General features: G+C 33.5%; 1 protein-coding gene across 5 annotated transcripts in view; it reads right to left on the bottom strand.

Moving 5' to 3' along the window:
• Window positions 1-27,037, bottom strand: part of TRIQK (triple QxxK/R motif containing) — a 98,004-nt gene that overhangs the window by 34,210 nt on the left and 36,757 nt on the right. For 4 of the 5 annotated variants that reach the window (XM_032610464.1, XM_032610462.1, XM_032610461.1 and 1 more), the window contains one exon: window positions 11,091-11,172. In XM_032610464.1, coding sequence (XP_032466355.1) covers window positions 11,091-11,151 — 61 coding nt within the window. In that variant the 5' untranslated portion in view covers window positions 11,152-11,172. The remainder of the gene's footprint in view (window positions 1-11,090; window positions 11,173-27,037) is intronic. The other variant, XM_032610465.1, reaches the window with a different exon arrangement.

Below are 27,037 nucleotides of genomic sequence, written 5' to 3' on the forward strand. Positions count from 1 at the left end.
TTCTTGATTTCACTTTCAGATTTTTCATCATTAGTATATAGGAATGCCAGAGATTTCTGTGCATTAATTTTGTATCCTGCTACTTTACCTCACACAAACTTTTAAAATCATGTTATAGAGGCAACTCAAACAATGATAATTTTTCAGTGCTTGCACAGAACAACTTAACATTAATCACACATTGTAAAGGACACATCACCATTTAACAGCACATTAAGTCATTAAGTACTAAGAAACAAATACTTTACTTTGGGTTTCTACAAAGATAATGCAACAAGTTGCTTATGAGATATAAATTAACTTCCCAGAAAAATACATTAAAAAATGTTAACCAAGCAACAATTTAATATATGGAGAGCAACTTATACATGTAGGGGAGCAAAATTTGCCACCCCAAAATGTCTCTTTGGCATGCAGATTATTTTGAGCTTAAAACAATCAAGGCCCAAAAAGACTCAGGAAGAAACTTTGACCTTCTCCTGTTTAAAAAATTTAGGTAGCTTGTTCTAAAAATAGAGCTATCACCAGAGATATCTGCAAGAATAGGGGCTGGGTGTGGTGGGTGAAACTCATCAGTGCCTACAGATCACAGTGAACTCTGTGTTTAATTATCTCTGCAGGGCCCAGCAAACATTTGCTTACCAAAAGTTTGCTTTCCATCTGCATGTGAATTACCTTCTTTTCCTTTAAAATTCCAAACTACTACCCCCAAGTCCTCCTTTATTTTTAGCTGAAGATGGTATTTAAGGTGAGGGTTTCAGCCATTTTGGTGAGTTAATCAGTTTTTCCTGGGTCTCTCCTATGTATACATGTTATTTCAACTTTTGTTTGATTTTTCTCCTATTAATTTGTCTCATATCAAGTTAATTCTTAGACTAGCCAGAAGAACCTAGAAGGATAGAGGAAAGTTTCTTCCTCCCCAACAGAGGGAAATGTAGTTAAGTAAAAGGTATTATAAAGTATCTCAATCTTTAGTTTGTATTTAACCACCACTCCCCCACCCTCAAAAAAATCAACAAACATTTTTTTTAAGTAGCTGCTATGTGTAAAGTGGCCTTGGGGATACAGAGATAAAATTAAAGGAAAACAACAAAAAGTAGCACACAGAAGATAAAAAACAAACTCCAGAAAAATTACATAACAGTATATATCAATAAGTTTTCAAGTTAGTTAAAGATACTGCTTATTATTTCAAGAGAGATTACAAAATAATAAATAATATAAACAGTAGGTTAAACAAAGGGCATATAGAATTTTAATTACCTAAGAATTAGGGAGATTGTTTTATTGATTATTTTAACAAATAATTATTAAGTACCTTCTATCATGAGGGATGATCATTAAGGATGCAAAAATTAGATAGAGCTTCTGCCTGCAAAAATGTTTAAGTCCTAGTAGGTACAAATAAAAATATAAATACTTAAACAAGGTAGAAAGGAAGTGGTATGTGCAATCAGCAAAGTTAAATGTTAAAAGGACTTCCAGTTCTGAAAACATGGTAGAGTGGGCTGAGATGGACCCTTCTCTGATATAAGTACATAGAAACAGTAGGAAAAAACAAACAAACAGACAAACATTCTATAAAGCTCTTAATATTAGATGTACACATATTTACATACACACATACATACATATATTTATAATAAAATAAAGGAAATAGAGAAAATGATCAAATGCCAGAAACAAGGAAAAAACTCAAAGCAAGACAGCTAGTTCCAGCTGATGTCCTAGTGACCCTGGTTGCAGAAGTCGGGGTGGTCATATTAGTGCCTGTATTAGACGTCAAGAGGCTTGCATATTAGATTTTAAAGGCCCAGGTCTGTATAGTGCCACTGTGAGATATATGGATAAAGTTGAGGTTCTCAAAGGACTGACCAAAACATACAAAAAATAATTCTGTGCTTGTTTGGAGAAATAGCAAGGGATCTTTCTGCTTCCTATAAGCTCTGGGTGTGGAAGAGAGATGTGTCTCCTGTGAGAAATACAAATCTTAATACTGTTAGACCCAGAACAAGGTATGAGGTCCAAATTGCAGGAAACCTAGGCCAAGAAATAAGTCCAAAATAATAGTCCAAAATCTACAAAATCCCCATTGTCAATAAATAAATAGAACACTGTTCCATAAGAATATTTCATAATTCAGACTGCTGGGACTCTCACAGAGGGAGAAAACAGAAACAAAAACAAACCTCTGTTGAAGCTGAATACATACACAAAAACTCAGAACCATAAAGCACAGAGAGATCAAAAAAAAAAGAAAGAAAAAGAAGAAAACAGCATGACCTAGAATAAATAAGCCAATACAACAAATGGGGTAGTTGGTACCATAAGAAGAAGGAAAAATTTTAAAAACCTGAAAGAATATATAAAATTGCTATTTAAAATAATTAAAGAGGAAAAAATTAAGGAACAGAATAAAAACAGAATGAGTTTTTAAATGATTAAACAGACTTTTTACCCAGGACAAAAAAAAGGTCACTGAAATGATACATCTATGGGTGCAAGATAAACATAGTAATAAATAAATGAGAGAGAGAAAAAGAATTTGTGAATGCTAGTCAAAGGGAAGGTAGATCTGAGAAGTAACCCAGAATAGGACAGAGATATGAAATATAAAAGTGATTTTAAGAGATATGGATGCTATAATGTGAAGACTGAACTTATATATAATAGGAATTCCAGAAGGAGAGATTAGAGAGGAGGAGAGTCATTATCAAAAAAAATCAGAGATTGAAGTCCTTCTGAAACTTAAGAAAGACGAGAATCCACAGAATGAAGAATCACAGCAATTCTGAAGCTCATCCCCTTTTTTTCTTTTTACCAATAAAAATAAATATTTGCATTAAATTAAAGTTGAAAATATGTTAAAAAATTCTTAATGACAGGAAAAAAAATACACCAAAAAGAAATGACAATTAGACTAATGGATGAGTTCTCATCAGAAACACCTGAAACAATAATTCAAGTGTGAGTACAATGTAACAACAATATTGTCTTTTAAGCAGAGACAGAGGAATTTTTCCCTAATAGATATTTGCATTCAGGCAAAAGGAACAAGGAAACTTCACCAGGAGGAAGATGTAAAATATAAGAGGTAGTGGTTAGTAAAGAGAGCAAACATAAAGTTAGATCTAAGTAATTATTGGTGATTAAAAAGTTAAAAATAATAATTATTATCCTGTTGAAAACAAGAGAGAAAGTAATACACACAACAACAAGAACAACAGGAAAAAGTAATCAGATATAAAGAGTTAAAAATCTTTATATTGCTTAGGATAAATAAAAGTATTGATACACTTTAGTTTTCACTAGGTCAAATATACCAGATAACATTTGATGGAAGAAAAAATAAACAAAAAAGAAAATAGAGGAAGAAATGAAAAGTAAAACTAAAATTTGAAAGAAAAAAATACAATCCAATTTTTTTTGGAAAGAAGGTTAGGGTAGAGATTAGCAAGGAAAAACCGCCACAGATAAAAAATACAAAATAAAATTGTGGAAATATATTTAGATTTTTTTTCACAGTAAATAATATACGATTAAATTTGCTTGCCCCAAAACAAAGATTCTTAGGCTGTATCAAAATCATAAAATATAACATTAAAGTTTAAATGAAAGTAAAAGGGTAGGAACAAAAATGTCAATCAGAATACTAAACAAAAGAAAGGTCATTACCAATATTAATTTAAGACAAAAAAAGATTTTCTGAAGAAAAATAATAGCACTTTATAAAGGCCAGGATTTAATAGAAAAGGGGGAATAATTATCAGAAATATATACCAATTTAGAAATGCTATGCAACAAAAACATAACCTCAAAATATACACAGTAAAAAATGACAGAATTACAAAACTTGACAGCTTCATGGAATTAGTGAGAATATTTCAATTATTCTTTCTCACAGAATGACAGCTCATACATTCATATTAAGTACAAAAGACCACAATTAATATAAGCAGTACTGCATCCCAATATTAGAGCATACCTATCCCTTGTAAGCACAGAGAATGTTAACAAAATTGACCATATATATAGTAAGCAATAGAGAAGAGCTTAATATCAAAAACTAACATTATTCTAAAAACATTTTCTGAACAGAAAATAATAGGTTAAAAATCAATTTGAAATATATATATATATATATATATATATATATATATATATATATATATATAGTTGACCCTTGAACAACATGGGTTTGAACCATGCAGGTCCACTTTTAGAAAGATTTTTTTCCAGTAAATACAGACAGTACCACACAATTCAAGGTTGGTTGAATCCATAGATGCAGAGCCATTAATACAAAGGTCAACTATGGGACTTGAACATCCATGGATTTTGGTACCTTCAGAGGGTCCTGGAACCAATCCCTGGCAGATACTGAGGGATAACTGTATATAACTCAAGAAAGCTCTAAAATAATATAATAGAGCCAATAATGTAGTGAAGAAAATGGATCCATTAAATGAATACATTAGTAAAAAAAAATGTTTGTAAAGCAAATAGCAAAGAATTCAACTCAAATAATTATAAAAGAAAGAGACAAGTTAAAGAATTACAATGAAGGAAATCAGAGACAACACTAGAATTATGGAAAAGGAAATAATAAAATCTAGTAACAAAAGCTAATTCTTTAAGATGTCTAAAAAATTTAAACAAATCTCAAGTGATGAAAAAAGAGATAGAGTAAAATTAAATAACATCAATTAAAAATAGAAATTACAGTTATAATTTTAAAATATTAAAAGAATTTTATGCATAACTGTTTATGAATATATTCTATATTTTCCATTCAACTTCATCACTGAATATGTTACCCAAATTGGCTGAAAATATAGATCTATTAACTGATGGGAAAAAAAGGTAGTTAAAAGTCTACTCACCTAAAAAGCTTCAGACAGGGGTTTTGCTAGGGAGTTTTATAAACATTCCAGAAAGTCATATTTCCAAGTTTATATAACCTATCCTGGAGCATATAAAAAAGATATTTCTCCAATTCATTATAGAAATCTTATATGACTCTGAAACTAAAACTGAACAAAGACGGTAAGAGAATGGAAAGTTGGTGCCAATTTCATGCATGAAGAAGGATGTTAAAAAGATCTTAAATTATTAGTAAACTAAATTCAGCTGTGTATTAAAAAATATCAAGACAAAGTAGGATATATATCAGTATATATCAGTAATGCAAGGATAGTTTAACATTTGAAAATCTATAAATACAATTTGCCAAAATAACAAAAATATCCTTCCAACATATACAGAAAAACTTCAATAAAATTCAACATACTTTATTATTTTAAAAAAGAAAAACAAACTCTTAGCAAACTAAGAACAAAGGGGAATTTCCTTAGTCCAACAAGTATGTACCAAAATCCTAGAGCTGTATTACACATAATGGCAAAACGATTGAAGTGTTTTCTTAAAGTCAGTAATTTATATCCAATACTTGAAAAACACAACATAACAAGATATGAAAGATAAAATACAAAGGTTAAAAAAATTTTAATTATGCCTATTAGAAAATCAAGAGAAATTACAAATTATTATTACTCTAATAAAATGCAGTCAGGTTGCTTAGTACAAGATTAATAATTAAAATTCATTACCATGTTTATATAGCAGCAAGAACCAATTACAAAATATAATTTTATATTAGCAAAAAAATATGCAATAATAGCAAATAAATTATGTATCACTTCTGTTTAGCTCAAAAATACTCAATAACTTTATAAAGAAAATAATAAAAATTTATTGAATTTACCAGCCATATGATAATTTCAAAAGATAAAATTGATATGAATTTTCACATATAAAGACATAAATTCTCCACGAAGTAATCTACAAATCCCATGGAATTCAAATTTGACTACCAGTGGCCTTTTTCATGACTATTTAATTTTAAAATTCACATGAGCAGATAGAGGACCAAGAGTAGTTGAGACAAGTTTTAAAAACAACAAATAAGGGTGAGGATTTGTCCTACCATTTTAAAGACTATAAAAATAAAGTATAAAAGTAGAAAAGCTATAGTAACTAAACAAGTAAGGTATTTCCAAAGCAAGAAGCAAATTGGATAATGGAATAAAGTAACAGAGAATTATTATCAGTATAAATAAAGAAATGAAACAATGCAATGAGAGAAAAACAACTCAGTAGATTTCATTCAGCTTCATCCCAGGATGTTAAACAAATTGGTTCAAGAGAATATAGATCTATTAACAGATGAAAAAAAAAGAATGAAAGAAAAGAATAGTAGTTAAAAGTCTACTCACACACAAAAAAAGAAAAATAGCAGCAATAGATTTGTCAAAGAGAGAAATCAAAAGATCAACAAATATATTAAATGATTAATCTTAGTAAGTAATAAAATGAAAACTAAAATAAGAATGAATACAATTTCATGTGTATGAGATTGGCAAAATTTTAAGTCTAAAAAGTAATGAAGAATATGGAGAAATAGACAACATTTTACATTGTTTCTGTGACTGTAAAATAGTGAGTGCATCCACTTTAGAGAGTATAATTTACCAGCATTTAGTAAAGCTGAAAATGCACCTTTCTATTGTACAGCAATAGAATATCTGGTATTTGCCAAAAATGAGAGAAAAAAAATGAAACTGGGGTAATATTTTCAGGAAACAATGGATAAAAATTTTCAAGAACATATTTTAAAAAATGAATCTACAACAGGAAGCCCAGTAAACCCCAAATAGAATGAATGAAGTCAAACCTACACTTAGACTCATCTTAGTGAAACGGCAGAAATCCAAAGACATAGAAAATCTTAAAAGGAGGTTAAAAAAAAGATTGATTATTTTTAAAGAAGTAACATTTAGATTGAGTTCCTAGGAGTAAAAGTAATAGACAAAATGCAAAGGAGTGATATTTTCATATATTGAAAGAACACACAATGAAATAAAAACAAAACCTTACAAATTCAAATTCTATAGCTAGAGATAACATATTTCAGAAATAATGGTATATCAATATCATTTTTTAAAAAAAGAAACTGAGAAATTGCCACAAGCAGGCATATATTCTAGGAAATTCTAAAAAATGATGTCTACCAGGCACAAAAGAAAATGATTTTAGATAGAAGGTCTGGGACATAAAACAGAATTAGGAATAGAGGAAAAAGTAAATACGTATACCATTATATATGAATTTTTAGTGAATAAACTAGAATAATAACATTAGGATTTTTAAAAATATAGAGAGAATTAAGAAATACCAGAATTTATTTTGGACATTGTATCTCTAAATTATGAGCAGAGTTTCCTCAGACAGTCATAATAGCCATAGTGCTATTATACTGCCAATTCCATGAACTCAGATCTTATGACTTAATTATTTTTGCATCTGCCAGTACCTAATATAGTCTTTGGCCCCAGGGAAGCAGTATAGTGAAGGGATTCTGTGGTCAGTTTCTTGGAATGGAGTCCTGGCTCTACCTCTTACCAAATGTAGCACCTTGAGAAATTTCTTTAACCCATCTGTGCTGTATTTTCCTGATCTGTAAAAAATGAAGCTCCTATAGGACTACTATGAGGATGAAATAAGATGTGCGTGGCACAAGATGCCTATAATACCTCTGTTATATAAGAAAATAGGAATTTATAAGTAAATCAGTTATAATTTTTATATGATTTACCTAGCACATGTATTATTTGGCCTCATATATTTAATAATATCTATTTATAAAATATCTTAATTATGTTAGAAGTTTTAAAAATTCTATTATTTTCCAATTTTGAAATAATTTATCTCTAGAATAATACATGGAATATTAGCCAGTCTCACACTATCTATTTTTAAAACATTATTTCTGAAGAAATGTAAGGCCCAAACCAATTTATTTCCCTTTGCAGTCAGCAATATTTCAGAATATTCAGTTTTTCTTAGTATACTGCCTTAAAAGTGAGAAGGGTATTCCATCTCAGTTCTCTACACATTTCAAGATCATGATACAGTAATTAACGCAGTGTCCATTTAATGTGAAAATTCTCTATCTACGAGGCGTTTCCAGTCACAGTGTCAGCTCATTTGATTCTTACCTGAGCAAAGACTATTATAAGAAAGGCTTTTTGTGAAAGCCATTAATCACTGTCATTTACTACATAATTTAAAAGGCAAAACTTTTAGTGGAAGACAAATATTAAACAGTGATATTGAAACCATCATTCAAAAATGGCACTGGTTTTGCCATGTACAGTTACTGACTGACCATACAAAAATTACATAAATAAATGAGATTTAGTAACAAGTGAACACTGAACACATACAACGCCTCTATTCATTGTGAAACTTTATTAGCAATCTAAATTAGCTTACTAACAGCTTGAATACTAAAAGAAAAACACTGTGATACTCAGTTTATTTACTATTTGTACTTTGTTTTTTACCATCAATAGTGAAATATCTTCTTAAAATAATTCTAGTTGCTTTATTCCCTCCTCACATTTTGGATCATATCTGGGAAAATGTCTACATAGAACTCCATGTAAGGAAGACAGTGTCGGTGATAGACCATCTATCATCATTAGTATGAGTTGAGGCTTCTGGTACTTTCTAACTCTGACGCATTAAGTGAGAAAAGAAAATCCTTGAGAAAATTCTCGCATTAGTTAATATCCTAATTAATTAATTAATATTTTTTCTATTTCATTTTTTTCTCTGTCTTTACAAAATCTTACATATTATTATTATTACTTACATAATATTACTATATTATTCTATAGTATATACATGAAAATCTAAACACTGCAGTGCATTATCCTTAAAAAGAGTAAACAAAAGTATACCCTCGCTATTTTAATTTTAGTATATTTTGTTTGATCATGATTACTGTATTTGCAAAGTTTACCCAGGATAACTCATGTCCATGCAACACTCTACTTTATAAACTGCTCTAACACTTTTTATGGATCTCACAAGCATCCTGTGAGAAGGGTAGATCTTGTGCCTGCTTATATTTTCAAGAGGAAGTGAAACAGGAAAGAGAACTCTATACGGGAACATAATGCATAACACAGAATCCTCAGAACAATTTAGTATAAGAGGGCTGAGACTTTACAATTATATTACTTTCTCTGTCTTATTCTTTCTTGGCTCTTATATATATGAATGGAACTAAATCAAAGGAAAGATATGCAATGTTTATAGAACAAATACTTTAGATTTTTAGGGTGTCTATTCTCAAAAATTGATCATTAGATGTAATTCAATTTCAATAAAAATCTTAGCTGATGCTTTATTTTATTTTTCTGTCATCAGTGATGATAGAAATCAGAACAGTGGTTGCATATGGGGGGTGTGGGTAAGGACTGACTAGAACTATCTGAGAAGATGGAAATGTTCTATATTTTGATTGGCATATGTGGTTACATGGATATATACACTTGTCAAAATTCTAAGAATTGTTTATTTAAGAGTTGGATGTGGATTGATCCCCAATATGGTTATTCTTTATTTATGTGGTTTAGCACATCCCATCTGATCAAACTTCAATCTGGTAAGTCAGTCCTTCTGTTTAAACACATAAATAATATAACAACCCACACTATTTACTCATGCTGCATCCTATAAGTGAAGGAAGATATATACAAAAGAAATCAAATATCATAAACCTTCTCCTAAGAAATAATATAGTCAGAAATATTGTTTTTTAACTTGCATTATCCATCAATTAGGTGAGTTAAATCTTTCATAAGATTCTTTTGATTGCATTTTTTGTTGTAATAGTTGTTTGGTTTCGTTTGTGTAGTTTGAGTTCCTCTTTTATGAATTGCCTGCTCATATTTTTTGACCATTTTACTATTGGATTTCCAGATTATTTTACTTATAGTAGGGCTTTATTTTTCTACATGTAAATTTTTAATTGGTTACATATTTTAAATATTTTTCACTTTGCTTTCATCTCCTTTGTTTTGCAGAAACATCTTTTCCCTTATGGAGTGTACCTTATGTATCATATTTATAAAACAGGTATATACTCTATTATTATCAATTACTTCTACTTATTTTCTGACAAGTATTGTAACTTCTTTGTTTATCTGTCAGTTATTTAGAAGAGGTTTTATTATTAATATTATTATTATTTTAATTTCCAAAAGAATGGGAACGGGTGGCAAAAGGAAGGAACATGTAAGAAGAGAGGGTAGTGGGTGGGGAAGGGGAAGTTAACTTTTTGGCTTCCAATTGATCTCTAATTTACTACACTTTGTTCAAAGTTGTGGTTGCAGGATATTGATTCTTTAAAATTGAGGGGACTTGGTTTGTGACTTAGTATGGAGGTAATTTTTTGTAAATACTCCATGCATCCCTGAAAAGATTGGGTAGGAAATCCTGTACCTAGAGCATATCCATCACTATGGATTTGGTACCATATCCATCTAGGTACCAAATCCTGTACCTAGAGCATTTAAGAGTTGGATATGGATTGATCCCCAATATGGTTATTCTTTATTTTTGTGGTTTAGCACATCCCATCTGATCAAACTTCAATCTGGTAAGTCAGTCCTTCTGTTTAAACACATAAATAATATAACAACCCACACTATTTACTCATGCTGCATCCTATAAGTGACGCATTAAGTGACAAAGCTACATAAGGAAGCTTCCTGTTATCTTCCTTTGCTGTTTACTGGACTTCCCTCTAGTCCACCATTTTACTAAGTTAAAATTTTAATAGAGAATTTTGAGGTTATCACATTATTGCCACTAAGAGTCAAAATAATTGAAAGATTTTATAAGGATAAAAATAAATAATTAAACAGATGTTAATATTAAAAATACTGATTATACACAAGCACCTTGCCTTAAGAATAACAATAAAAGTATTTTTGCTTTACCAAATTAATAAAATCTAAAAGAGCTTTGAAAAATCATAAGTACAAAAAAGGTATTTCTTCAGAGGTAAACAGGGCTGCACTGATTTTTGTTCCTTAAAAATTCTGTGCAGTCCTTTGTTATTCATATTCTGTGCATCATATGTATTAGGGAAAAGTTATTTTCTTAATATCACACATAATTGCTTTTTATCTTCATCTGAATTCACAAGAATGTATCAAAAGGAATTCATTGCTTACCAATTTGCTTTCTGTACTGATCAACAGGAAGTTTTATAGTGGAGGCATCTTTTCTTCCCATCTTTGATCTCCAAAGTGACTGCTGCAAAGAAAGAAAATAATTATGATGAAGTCCTAAAATATCAAAAGAACTATCTACAAACTTCAGAAATAATTTATTTTACAAAATCCATTTTTAAAGCAACAGGTAAAAATGCATTTGACTTATTCCCATTAGATATTGGTAAAGAATATAAAATTCGAGAGATCTTCAAGATGGCAGAGGAGTAAGACGTGGAGATCACCTTCCTCCCAACAAATACATCAGAAATACATCTACATGTGGAACAACTCCTACAGAACACCTACTGAATGCCGGCAGAAGACCTCAGACTTCCCAAAAGGCAAGAAACTTCCCACGTACCTGAGTAGGGCAAAAGAAAAAAGTAAAAACAGAGACAAAAGGATAGGGATGGGACCTGCACCAGTGGGAGGGAGCTGTGAAGGAGGAAAGGTTTCCACACACTAGGAAGGCCCTTCATGGGTGGAGACTGCGGGTGGCAGAGGGGGGAAGCTTTGGAGCCATGGAGGACAGCACAGCAACATGGGTGCAGAGGACAAAGCAGAGAGATTCCCACACAGAGGATCATTCCCGACCAGCATTCACCAGCCCCAGAGACTTGTCTGCTCACCCACAGGGGCAGGTGGCGGCTGGGAGCTGACGCTCAGGCTTCAGAGGTCAGATCCCAGGGAGAGGACTGGGGTTGGCTGCATGAACACAGCCTGAAAGGGGCTAATGCACCACAGCTAGCCAGGAGGGAGTCCAGGAAAAAGTCTGGAACTGCCTAAGAGGCAAGAGACCAATGTTCTGGCATGAGCAAGGAGAGGGGAATCAGAGCACAGCCTAAATGAGATCCAGAGATGGGCACAAGCCGTGGCTATCAGCACAGACACCAGAGTCGGGCATGAGATGCTAAGGCTGCTGCTACAGCCACCAAGAAGTCTGTGTGCAAGCAGAGGTCACTATCCACCCCTCCCCTTCTGGTAGCCTGTGCAGCCCGCCACTGCCAGGGTCCCATGATCCAGGGACAACTTCCCTGGGAGAACACACAGTGAACCTCAGGCTGTTGCAATGTCACATTGGCCTCTGCCCCACATTACATACCCCTCCCTCTCCCTGGCCTGAATGAGCCAGATCCCCCAAATAAGCTGCTACTTTAACCCCGTCCTGTCTAAGGGAACAACAGATGCCCTCAGGCAACCTACACACAGAGGCAGGGCCAAATCCAAAGCTGAAGCCAGGAGCTGTGCGAACAAAGAAGAGAAAGGGAAATTTCTCCCAGCAGCCTCAGGAGCAGCTGATTAAAACTCCACAGTCAACTTGATGTACCCTGCATCTCTGGAATACCTGAATAGAGAACGAATCATCCCAAAATTGAGGCGGTAAACTTTGGGAGCAACTGTAGACTTGGGATTTGATTTCTGCATCTAATTTGTTTCTGATTTTATGTTTATCTTAGCTTAGCATTTTATGTTTATCTTAGTTTAGTATTTAGAGTTTATTGTCATTGGTAGATTTGTTTATTGATTTGGTTGCTTGCTTCCTATTTCTTTATATATATATATATTTTTCCCCCTTTTTCTCTTTTTTTCAGTGTGTATGTGTATGCTTCTTTGTGTGATTTTGTCTGTATAACTTGGCTTTTAACATTGTCCTAGGGCTCTGCCTGTCTGGATCTTTTTGATTGTTTTCTTTTTTTTTTTGTATAATGTTTGTAGTGCTTATTAACATTGGTGGATTTGTTTTTGGGTTTGGTTGCTCTCTTCTTTCTTTTTATTACTTTTAATTTTTATTTTACTTTTAATAATTTTTAAAATTTATTTTATTTTATTCAGTTTTCTTTATTTTTTACTCCCTTTTCTTCAGAGCTCTGTGGCTGACAAGGTCTTGGTGCTCTGGCTGGGTGTCAGGGCTGTGTCTCTGAGGTGGGAGTGCTGAGATCAGGACATTGGTCCACCAGAGACCTCCCAGCACATAAAATCAAATGGCAAAAGCTCTCCCTGAGATCTCCGTCTCAATGCTAAGATCCAGCTCCACTCAACAAACAGCAAGCTGGACATGCTATGCCAAACAATCAGCAAGACAGGAACAAAATCACACCCATTAGCAGAGAGGTTTAGTAAAATCATAAGGTCAAAGACACCTCTTAACACACCACTGGACATGGTACTGCCCACCAGAAAGACAAGATCCAGCCTCAACCACCAAACACAGGCACTAGCCCCCTCCACCAGGAAGCCTACACAACCCACTGAAACAACCTTAGCCACTGCAGGCAGACACTAAAAACAATGGAAACAACGAATGTGCACCTGTGAAAAGGAGACCCCAAACACAGTAAGTGAAGCAAAATGAGAAGACAGAGAAACACACAACAGATGAAGGAGCAAGTTAAAAACCCACCAGAGCAAACAAATGAAGAGGAAACAGGCAGTTTACCTGAAAAAGAATTCAGAGTAATGAAGTAAAGATGATCCAAAATTTTGGAAATAGAATGGAGAAACAAGAAACGTTTAACAAGTACCTAGAAGAACTAAAGAGCAAACAAATAAGATGAACAACACAATGAATGAAATAAAAAATTCTCTAGAAGGAAACAATAGCAGAATAACTGAGGCAGAAGAACGGATAAGTGACCTGAAAGATAAAATAGTGGAAATAACTACCACAGAGCAGAATAAAGAAAAAAGAATGAAAAGAATTGAGGTCAATCTCAGAGACCTCTGGGACAACATTAAACGTACCAACATTTGAATTATAGAGATCCCAGAAGAAGAAGAGAAAAAGAAAGGGACTGAGAAAATATTTGAAAAGATTATAGTTGAAAACTTTCCTAATATGGGAAAGGAAATAGTCAATAAGGTGCACTTCACACAGAGAGTCCCATACGGGATAAATCAAAGGAGAAAAGGGCCAAGACAAATATTAATCAAACTATCAAAAATTAAATACAAAGAAAAAATATTAAAACCAGCAAGGAAAAACAACAAATAGCATACAAGGGAATCCACATAAGATTAACAGCTGATATTTCAGCAGAAACTCTGCAAAGCAGAAGGATGTGGCAGGACATATTTAAAGTGATGAGAGGGAAAAAACCTACAACGAAGATTACTCTATCCAGCAAGGATCTCATTCAGATTTGAGGGGGAAATTAAAATATTTACAGAAAAGCAAAAACAAAGAGAATTCAGCATCACCAAACCAGGTTAACAACAAATGCTAAAGGAGCTTCTCTAGGCAGGAAACATAAGAGAAGGAAAAGACCTACAATAACAAACCCAGAACAATTAAGAAAATGGTAATGGCAACATACATATCGATAATTACCTTAAAAGTAAATGGATTAAATGCTCCAAACAAAAAACATAGACTGGCTGAATGGATACAAAAACAAATACGCATATATATGCTGTCTACAAGAGACCCACTTCACACCTAGGGACACATACAAACTGAAAGTGAGGGGATGGAAAAAGATATTCCATGCAAATGGAAATCAAAAGAATCTAGAGTAGCAATTCTCATATCAAACAAAATAGACTTTAAAATAAGGGCTATTACAAGATAAAAAGAAGGACACTACATAATGATCAAGGGATCAATCCAAGAAGATATAACAATTGTAAATATTTATGCACCCAACATAGGAGCACCTCAATACATAAGGCAAATGCTAACAGGCAAAAAAGGGGAAATTGACAGTAACACAATCATAGTAGGGGACTTTAACACCCCTCTTTCACCAATGGACAGATCATCCAAAATGAAAATAAATAAGGAAACACAAGCTTTAAATGATACATTAAACAAGATGGACTTAATTGATATTTATAGGACATTCCAACCAAAAACAACAGAATACAATTTCTTCTCAAGTGCTCATGGAACATTCTCCAGGATAGGTCATATCTTCGTTCACAAATCAAGCCTTGGTAAATTTAAGAAAACTGAAATCATATCAAGTATCTTTTCTGACCACAACACTGTGAGACTAGATATCAATTACGGAAAAAAAAACTGTAAAAAATACAAACACATGGAGGCTAAACAATACACCATTCAATAACCAAGAGATCACTGAAGAAAACAAACAGGAAATCAAAAAATACCTAGAAACAAATGACAATGAAAAGATGATGACCTAAATCCTATGGGATGCAGCAAAAGCAATTTTAAGAGGGAAGTTTATAGCAATATAATCTGACCTCAAAAAACAAGAAACATCTCAAATAAACAACCTAACCTTACGCCTAAAGCAATTAGAGAAAGAAGAAAAAAATAACTCCAAAGTTAGCAGAAAGGAAGAAATAATAAAGATCATACCAGAAATGAAAGAAGAAATGAAGGAAATCATAGCAAAGCTCAGTAAAACAAAAAGCTATTTTTTTGAGAAGATAAACAAAGTTGATAAGCCATTAGCCAGACTCATCAAGAAAAAAAGGGAGAAGACTCAAATCAATAGAATTAGAAATGAAAAAGGAGAAGTAACAATCGACACTGCAGAAATAAAAATGATCATGAGAGACTACTATAAGCAACTATATCACAATGAAATGGACAACCTGGAAGAAATGGAGAAATTCTTAGAAAAGTACAACATTCTGAGACTGTACCAGGAAAAAAATAGAAAATATGAACAGACCAATCACAAGCAATGAAATTGAGACTGTGATTAAAAATCTTTCAACAAACAAAAGCCCAGGATGAGATGACTTCACAGGCGAATTCTACCCATCATTTAGAGAAGAGGTAACACCTATCCTTCTCAAAGTTTTCCAAAGTATTGCAGAGGGAGGAACACTCCCAAACTCATTCTATGAGGCCACCATCACCCTGATACCAAAACCCGACAAAGCAGTCACAAAAAAAAAAATCTACAGGCCAATATCACTGATGAACATAGATGCAAAAATCCTCAACAAAATACTAGCAAACAGAATCCAACAGCACATTAAAAAGCTCATACACCAGGATCAAGTGGGGTTTATCCCAGGAATGCAAGGATTATTCAATACACACAAATCAATGTGATAAACCATATTAACAAATTGAAGGAGAAAAACCACATGATCATTTCTATAGATGCAGAAAAAGCTTTCGACAAAATTCAACACCCATTTATGATATAAACCCTCCAGAAAGTAAGCATAGAGGGAACCCACCTCAACATAATAAAGGCCACATATGACAAACCAACAGCCAACATCATTCTCAATGGTGAAAAACTGAAACCATTTCCTCTAAGATCTGGAACAAGACAAGGTTGTCCACTCTCACTACTATTATTCAACATAGTTTTGGAGGTTTTAGCCACAGCAATTAGAGAAGAAAAAGAAATAAAAGGAATCCAAATCAGAAAAGAAGAAGTAAAGCTGTCACTGTTTGCAGATGACATGATACTATGCATAGAGAATCCTAAAGATGCTCCCAGGAAACTATTAGAGCTAATCAATGAATTTGGTAAAGTATCAGGATACAAAATTAATGCACAAAAATTTCTTGCTTCCTATACACTAATGATGAAAAATCTGAATGAGAAATTAAGGAAACACTCCCATTTACCACTGCAACAAAGAGAATAAATTACCTAGGTGTAAACCCACCTAAGGAGACAAAAGACCTGTGTGCAGAAATTATAAGAGACTAATGAAAGAAATTAAAGATGATAAAAACAGATGGAGAGATATACCATGTTTTTTTGATTGGAGGAATCAACATTGTGAAAATGACTATACTATCCAAAGCAATCTACAGATTCAGTGCAATCCTTATCAAACTACCACTGGCATTTTTCACAGAACTAGAACAAAAAAATTCACAATTTGTATGGAAACACTGAAGACCCTGAAGAGCCAAAGCAATCTTGAGATAGAAATACAGAGCTGGAGGAATCAGGGTCCCTGACGTCAGACTATACTACAAAGCTACAGTAATCAAGACAGTATGGTACTGGCACAAAAACAGAAATATAGATCAATGGAACAGGATAGGAAGCCCAGAGATAAACCCACACACTGATGTTCAACTAATCTATGACAAAGGAGGCAAGGATAAACTATGGAGAAAGGCAGCCTCTTCAGTAAGTGGTGCTGGGAAAACTGAACAGCTACATGTAAAAGAATGAAATTAGAACATTCCCTAACACAAAAATAAACTCAAAATGGATTAAAGATCTAAATGTAAGGCCAGACACTATAAAACCCTCAGAGGAAAACATAGGCAGAACACTCTATGACATAAACCACAGCAAGATCCTTTTTGACCCACCTCCTAGAGAAAAGGAAATAAAAACAAAAATAAACAAATGGGACCTATTGAAAATTAAAACCTATTGCATAGCAAAGAAAACCATAAACAAGATGAAAAGACAACACTCAGAATGGGAGAAATTTTTTGCAAATGAAGCAACTGACAAAGGATTAATCTCCAAAACTTACAAGCAGCTCATGCTGCTCAATACCAAATAAACAGACAACCCAATTCAAAAATGAGCAGAAGACCTAAACAGACAATTCTCCAAAGAAGATATACAGATTGCCAACAAACACATGAAAGGATGCTCAACATCACTAATCATTGGAGAAATGCAAATCAAAACTACAATGAGGTATCACCTCACACCTGTCAGAATGGCCATCATCCAAAAATCGACCAACAGTAAATGCTGGAGAGGGTGTGGAGAAAGGAGAACCCTCTTGCACTCTTGGTGGGAATGTAAATTGATAGAGCCACTATGGAGAACAGTATGGAGGTTCCTTAAAAAACTAAAGATAGAGCTACCATATGACCCAGCAATCCCACTACTGGGCATATACCCTGAGAAAACCATAATTCAAAAAGAGTCATGTATTACAATGTTCACTGCAGCTCTATTTACAATAGCCAGGACATGGAAGCAACCTAAGTGTCCATCAACAGATGAATGTATAAAGAAGATATGACATATATATATATATATATATATATATATATATATATACACACACACACACACACACACACAATGGAATATTACTCAGACATAAAAAGAAATGAAATTGAGTTATTTGTAGTGAGGTAGATGGACCTAGAGTCTGTCATACAGAATGAAGTAAGTCAGAAAGAGAAAAACAAATACCATATGCCAGCACTTATATATGGAATCAAAAAAAAAAAAGTTCTGAAGAACCTAAGCGTATGACAGGAATAAAGATGCAGACATAATGGACATGAGGACAAGGAAAAGGGGTAGGGTAAGCTGGGACAAGGTGAGAGAGTGGCATGGACATATATACACTACCAAATGTAACATAGCTAGTGGGAAGCCGCCACATAGCACAGGGAGATCAGCTCAGTGCTTTGTGACCACCTAGAGGGGTGGGATAGGGACGGTGGGAGGGAGACACAAGAGGGAGGAGATATGGGGATATATGTATATGTATAGCTGATTCACTTTGTTAGAAAGCAGAAACTAACACACCATTGTAAAACAATTATACTCCAATAAAGATGTAAAGAAGAAGAAAATATAAAATTATTTCAAATAAATTATCAAGAATACAATTGTTGGTGCAAATAAATACAATTAAATACAATTAAATTTCCCAATTATTCATTCTTGGTAACATTCATGTTATCAAGTACTATTAATGCTCAATGAAACCACACTGTTACAGAGCTGGAGATCAGGGTATTTAAGGTGAGGGTTTCAGCCATTTTGATGAGTCACTGTTTTCCTGGGTCTCTCCCATGTATACATGTTATTAAAGTTCTGTTTGATTTTCTCCTGTTAATCTGTCTCATGTCAATTTAATTCTTAGACCAGCCAGAAGAACCTAGAAGGGTAGAAGAAAATTTCTTCCCCCCTGTACACTACATTATATGCACTGTTTGTTTTAATCCACAACATATCTTTCAAATCCTATTCTTTTTACTGAATTTAGATATTGTAGCAGAGACTGCAACCTACTAACCAAAATCCATGTTGTCCTTTTCTTGGCACTATTTTTCCTAGCCTGAAATCAAACATTTAATTGAATTCTTATCAACAGAATATGAATTGAAGTCATGTGTGCCACTTCCAGACCTGAACACTAAAAATCTCCAGTGTTGAATCCTGTGTTCTTTTTCCCCTTCCAATTGGCTAGAATGGAAATAATCTCCAGAGAAACCATAAGGGTATCTTTGTAAGAACACAGAATCTTGATCTTCCTGGGATGCAGGAGGGTATTCTGTAACTTATTTACTATTGTCGACTGAAAAACTGCACAACCTAAAAGTTGAGAGTTATGTTTTATTCAGCAAACATTCTTAGGACTTCAAGCCTGGGAGGAAGCATCTCAGATGACTCTGAGAGACTGCTCAAAGAGGCAAGGGGGGAAGCCAGGATATACAGGAGTTTCTGCAACAAAGACCAGGTAGTTGGAACATCAAAAGATTACTATTAATTAAAGAAAACCAGATAGCTCAGATTAAGGAATTTAGCTCTTTTCTATGTATGGGAAGATGCAAGAGTCTGGGCTCACTGAAATCATTCCTTTGATATGCCCTTCAGCTACCTGGGGCCAGTATCCTGTGTTTTCTCATCCTGAATTTCCTCTGGTGTACTATCACAGGTGGCTACAGTGGCTGACTGCTAGATGGGCTTGGCAGTGGGCAGCCTGTTTGTCTCCATCCTGAGTTCCCTCAGGGCTCACCATCCAGTGGCTGTAATGTGATGGCTTGATGGCTGCCACATCCTTTGTTTACTGACACGGCAGGCAATATTTTAGTTCAAACTATCATTGTACTCTACTGAAAAAGAAATGAAATTCTATTGTGATTGAATCATGTATGTTGGTGGGGACTATTACAGACTTAAGTGTTCCCCAGAGGGTGCCTGGAAGCATTCCTCAATGCTTCGAGGAAGGAGCTACAGGATAAAGATGAAGTCAGGCAAGAACTGGCCAGTTCACAAGCAAAACTATGAGGGAATAGAGAGCCCAGTAATTTGGGAACAAGATTGGAAATGCCAGCTTCTAAACACCAAAAAGCAGTAAATAAAAGTTAAAGAGAAGCATTAAATCTATAGATTGCTTTGGGTAGTATAGTCATTTTCACAATATTGATTTTTCCAGTCCAAGAACATGGTATATCTCTCCATCTGTTTGTTTTGTCTTTGATTTCTTTCATCAGTATCTTATAGTTTTCTGCATACAGGTCTTTTGCCTCCTTAGGTAGGTTTATTCCTAGATATTTTATTATTTTTGTTGCAGTAGTGAATGGGATTGTTTCCTTAATTTCTCTTTCTGATCTTTCATTGTTAGTGTATGGGAATGTAAGAGATTTCTGTGTATTAATTTTGTATCCTGCAACTTTACTAAATTCATTGATTAGCTCTTGTAGTTTTCTGGTAGCATCTTTAGGATTTTCTACATATAGTATCATGTCATCTGCAAACAGTGACAATTTTACTCTTCTTTGACAATTTGGATTCCTTTTATTTATTTTTCTTCTCTGATCACCATGGCTAGGACTTCCAAATCTTTGTTGAATAATAGTAGTGAGAGTGGGCACCCTTGCCTTGTTCCTGATTTTAGAGGAAATGGTTTCAGTTTTCCACCATTGAGAATAATGTTTGCTGTGGGTTTGTCATATATGGCCTTTTTTATGTTGAGGTAGGTTCCCTCCATGCCCACTTTCAATAAAAAATATAATTTAAAAAAATGCAATGCGGTACCACCTCACACCAGTCAGAATGGCCATCATTAAAAAGTCTACAAATACCAGATGCTGGAGAAGATGTGGAGAAAAAGGAAACCTCCTATATGTTGGTGGGAGTGTAAGTTGGTACACCCACTTTGCAAAACAGTATGGAGCTTCCTCAGAAAACTAAAGATAGAATTACCATATGATCCAGCAATCCTACTCCTGGGCATATACCCAGACAAAACTATAATTCAAAAAGATACGTGCACCCCTATGTTCATAGCAACACTATTCACAATAGTCAAGACATGTTAACAACCTAAATGTCCATCGATAGATGAATAGATAAAGAAGATGATGAGCTATCTAAATATCTATCAATCTATCTATCTATACACACACACAAAGTGGAACATTACCCACCCATAAGAAAAGAATGAAATAATACCATTTGCAGCAACATGGATGCAACTAGAGATAATCACATTAAGGGAAGTCAGAAAGAGAAAGACAAATACCATATGATATCACTTACATGTTGAATTTAGAATATGACACAAATGAACCTATCTACGAAACAGAAACAGACTCAGAGGGGGTTGGGGGAGGGATGGAGTGGGAGGTTGGGGTTAGCAGATGTAGACTATTATATATAGAATGGCTAAAACAACAAGGTCCTACTGTAGAGTACAGAGAACTATATTCGATATCCTATGATAAACCATAATGGAAAAATATTTTAAAAAATGAATGTATATATATGTATAAGAGAATCACTTTGCTGTACAGCAGAAATTAACACAGCATTGTAAATCAACTATACTTCAATAGAACTTTAAAAAAATTTTTGAAGACAGTTAAACAGATTTTGAAAAACAAGTGCTCATTAAGACCTCTCAGTTAAAAAAGAGAGAGAGGGGGGTGCAAAGAGCAGATCAAGGATGTTCCTTTCTCACCTGAACGTAATGTTCCAGATCACCTGGAGGCAGCCACTATAGAAAGAGAGGCGTGGGAGATCTGATGTTTATAAAGAAAGCAGGCTTGAGAACCATGTCTAAGAAAGAAATTGCAGTGTGATTACTGGCACATGGAACTAACTAGAAATGGTAAAAATGTTACTAAAATATGAGGGAACTATATTTACAGGGAAACCAGAAATTTTGTTTAAAAAGTTCTGTGAATGAAAACCAATCCTTGGGCCTCTAAACTTAAACCAGCAGAGGGCTGCCCCCAAAGAAGGCAAACTTTGTGGGTTTGTAACACTCACTTCATATGTGACCAGGAAGGAGAACCATCCAGAAGGCAGAGCCATGACAAGGGAATTTCTCTAAAAAAGACCATAACTAGGGTCTAAGCAAGAAACTTCTACTGTCAGTATAATGGGCCTTCTCAGCAGTATCCTGCACAGCATGGATCAATGATCCCTGTGTGTTTCCCATTCTTCCCTTTCTAAATGGGAGTGATTATTGGAGCTATGAAGCAGCTATCCTTTGCTTTGATGTTATTTATTAGGGGCCTGGTGAGGCTGGGAAACAGTAGGTAAACTTCATAATCTGTAAACCTCTAGGAACCAGACTGTGCATTGGATTGAGATCCTTGACTTTGTGCGGGATTCAGTAAGTGGGGAACTTTAGGATCTCCCTACTAGGGAGGCAGGAAAAAGGATGTGCATGGCTATATCATGACCAGAAAGGTGGAATGTAGGAAAAGCTGCTTCCTAAATTACATGCTCTCCTTTTTTTTTTCCTGGTCACACTCAATTACATGTTCCAGCCTCCTTTACTGTTAGTTGTGGGAATGTGACTGAGTTTCAATTAATGAAATATGAATAAATTAATGTCTGCTACTTCTATAACTAACCTATAAAAACTTTTCACATGTACTCATTCATCTGGCTGAAATGGAGATGACCTCCAGAATGACCCTGTTAATAATGTAATGAAGATGGCAGAGCCCATGACATCCTGGATCCTGAATGACTGCATGGAGGACAGCTATTCAACCAACTTATTTTCCCTTTCATACTGCTATGAGCACAAGAAATAAACTTGTAGCATTTGAGCCTCTATATGTTTTGCATCTATTTGTCACAGTAGGTAGTATCACCCTAACTAAAGCAAATAGATGTATAGATGTCTCCATATAAACTGATGCAATTATCTAACTGTAAATGAGCATTATTAACAATGCCAAATGCCAAACACATTTGAAATCTGTTCAGACCAAATTGTATTGTTTATTTATATTTATGGTCACTCAGATAGAGCAATGAAAACAATGACCCCACTTTATACAGTAAAAGGCATTTCCAAAGTAATAATGTCTACTTATATATAGGAAAATTATAAATTCAGCTAAAAATTTATTTTTATATTCATAATAATCTTCAGATTTAATATTATGGTAATATCTAGGAATGTACAAAGCAAGACAAAAAGTCAAATAAATTGTCTTAATCTCTCATAAACCATGTAGTTATTACATCTAAGATAACACATGCTTAAAAGTTCAGAATTGAAACCAAGACATCACCTAATCCTATATTCTCACTTGTTGTAATTCAGAATATCAAAAATAATTCTGATAAAGAAGTACCATAAATAATGTCAACAGATATATTATAATTTATTCATACAGCAATTCCATTTGCATACTGTTTTGCATTTGTTAATTGTAGAGAGGAGTCAAGTTATTTTAATCTTGATTGTGTGGGACTAGAGAAGATATCACTACATTTTAGGGGAGAAGTTAGTTTAAATGAATAAATACACAAGATATTATTCTCTCTTCAATTTAGTTTTGTTTTTTTTTGCCTTTATGGAATAGCTTAAATGTTTAAAAAGCAAGTTACGAAGGCAATCTACCAAAACAGTCACTAACTATGTTTCCCCCAATTCCTTCCTGGTCATTTAAACAAACATCCAAACAGAGATAACACTTTAGAGGCCAGTATTTTATTCATTCATTATCTGTAGTAAGTAAAAAAGTCAGGAACTCATAGAGTATCTTTTCACCAAAGTAAACTGGATTTTATTTACTTTAAAATGTATTTTAAATACACAAAATTATATCAAAAAAAAAAAGCTAAAGAACCTAAAGGTTTATAAGGGCCTACACTCTATAAATGACACATTTTATGTGTATAATAACCTGTGAATATAAAAACTTTAAGAGAATTTCAACCTGGGAGATACATTAAAGAGGAACTAGTTTTAAATGTTTGTTCCTAATTATTTTGGTGATTGATAACCCTTATGCAAAATTTCAAAAATTTAAACTTTATTCTTATTTTTGAAATTATTATATTCTATTTTTTAAGCAAGGTTACATTTGAACAAATGTTGAAACAAACAAAAAAATGCCTAGAGAGCACACACATGCACAAATGACTCACATTTTATTAGTTGCAACAAACACAAGAAGGTGGAAAATATTTTACTTTCCTAATAAACACATTGGGGCTATTTTAAATGATCTAAAGAGAAACCCATTCATGTGTATGGTGCAAACTGTCAATGCCTCAGACATCTAGAACCTCTAAAATGCTCTGTCTTTTCTTTGTTCTTCAAAGCCTTGTAGTAATCATCATTCATTTACTATTGCTTTGATGGTTAGATAGCAAACCCCCTAGAAATCCAGAGAGACATTAGCACATACAGCCACAATTTCTAATAAGACAGCTATTTGCATACAAGATCAGCCACAATTTAAAGTGTGTTGTGATAGATGCAAAAAGGGAATAACAGATTTATATTAGCATGTACAATACCAAGATTGTTTTCACAATTTAATTCCTTGGAGATTACATCTCATCACCTTCTTTTATAAAGGAGACTACGTTCCCTGAGGAACTAACTTGCTCTGAGACCCAGCTAAACTAAAATATGGATTAATAAGATATTTATTATTTATGAATTTTGCTGTAAGAATTATTTTAGATTAAATCATCAGAGAAGTTTTTAACATTCTTGAAACTTGATAACACATTTTTAAGGAAGAAAAAAAGTTAATTTTATTTAATACCTAAATTGCATATTAAAATAATTCATAATTAATTTTTACTCCATTAAAACTGTACACTCTTTAGGACTTTTAAAATTAAAGAGAATACTTTTGTTTTTAATATCCTTTCTTAATGTGAATTTTGCACAGCAATTTCCCATATATATTTTTAAGCATAATATGTGACCTTTAAAAAAAAACAAAGGTAGTGTTATATTTAATCACATTACAACCAACTTATTTTATTGCTCCTTTATACCTTTTTTATGAAATCCAGAAAGAACATGTAAAGAAATAAGAAACCTGAAGCCTTCACATATGTCTCTGCTTCCAGAAAAAGCATTCAATCCAGACTGTGACATTTAAATACAGATCGAAACAAAGGTTATTAAAAAAATTCAACCCATGACCACAAAAAATTAACCATCTCAGTTTTTAAGGCTACAAGATAGACCCTCACTTAAAAAAAAAAACAAAAAAAAACCCTCTAACCTAAGTATTAAGTTATAAACAGGCAAAAAAGATGTTTGGCTATGGCTTGATCAGAATTGAGAATCAATCATGAAATACAATCTTATGCTAGAAGCTGAATTGAAGAAAGTAGTAAATGAAGAAGATAAGGGTCCCTGATCTAATATTCCAGAGTAATGTTTTAAAATTTCAAAGCTGATCATGTAATTAACATACTTAAGTCATCCAAATTATGGCCTTTTTCCTATATAAAGCAAAAATCCTTGGTATAAAGAAGCATTAATGATCCAACTTTGTCATTTGTTCCCTACTCATGTTCCAGTGCACTATCAAATTCAGCTTTTAGGTCCATGATTTTGAAACTCTGCAATTTACTTTAAATGTCACTTCCGTACCCCTCCCCCACTCATGGAATCTATATTTTAATATTTCAAGCAAGGGTACATGATTCAGATCTCCTGAGATAATTCTCCACACTTGAGGAAGAGAAAAATAGGTAATTAAAAGACTATCAAAATGTGACACAGCATCCAAGTAGACAATGTATACCTTGACATAAGTGTAATAGTGAGATAAGTCTGTAATAGGAACAAATTCCTATGGTATAAAACTGGAGAGCTAAACAGTGGTCTTCCTTATATTTTCAAGGATCAAAGTGACCATTTCATCTTTACTTTGCCAAATTAATTTCCTTTGTAGCTGCAGAAAGAGTATGTAAAAACTCGAATGTGTGAAAATGTGCTTTCCAAAATCCTGATCACTTGCCAACATTGATATAAAAGTTCATTAGAAAAGTAACTACAAGACAGTAATCTGTATGACGCCAAAAAGTCATGTTCCAAAAGAGGAATCTTAGTGATTGGGACTACCCTTCATCTATACTTAGAACTAAAGTAATTACAGTATCAACAAATAGTGCTGGAACAACTCTATGTTCTTATGGGGGAAAAAAAAAAAAACAACAGACCCCTATCTCATACCACACACAAAACTCAATTGAGGATAGACCATAAACCTAAACAAAAGAGAAAAACAACAAAACAATGAAGCTGCTAGGAAAAAAGATTATTTTCATGACCTTGGGGTAGGCAAATAACACTTAGAGAGAACACAGATGGTATGCACCATAAAAGCAAAAAAAGAGGATGTACTGAACTTTATCAAGTAAGAAAATAAGTAGGTGAGTTATCTATAGGAAGTAAATATTCATAATACCCGTATCTGACAAAAAGAACTTGCATCCAGAATGTATAAAGAGCTACTCAATAATATAAGACATACAGCTCAACAAAAAATGGGTAAAAGAAAGACTTGAACAGAAACTTCACCAAAGAAGATATGCAAATAACAAACAAGCACATGAAAAAGTTCTCAACACCATTAGTAATCAGCAAAATGCATATTAAAATTAGAATTGAAATATCACTATACACCCACTAGAATGATTCAAATAAAGATTTACTCTACAAAATATTGGGAGGATGTGGAGCAACTGAAACTCTCATGTATATAAGTTGTAAAATCATACAACCACTTTGGAAAATTGTATAGCAATTTCTTACAAAATTAACTACCAACAATTCTACTCCTATGTATTTATCTAAGAGAGATAAATATATACGTCTACAAAAAAAGCTTTGTACAAGGATGTTCATAGCATTTTTATTCATAGTAGCCAAAAAGTGGAAACAGCTCCAATGCTGATCAATAGAAAAACTGATAAACTGCGGTTTATTCATATAATGAGATACTACCCAGCAAAAAA

Source organism: Phocoena sinus, chromosome 17, assembly GCF_008692025.1.
Source record: "Phocoena sinus isolate mPhoSin1 chromosome 17, mPhoSin1.pri, whole genome shotgun sequence".
Classification (NCBI taxonomy): Eukaryota; Metazoa; Chordata; class Mammalia; order Artiodactyla; family Phocoenidae; genus Phocoena; species Phocoena sinus.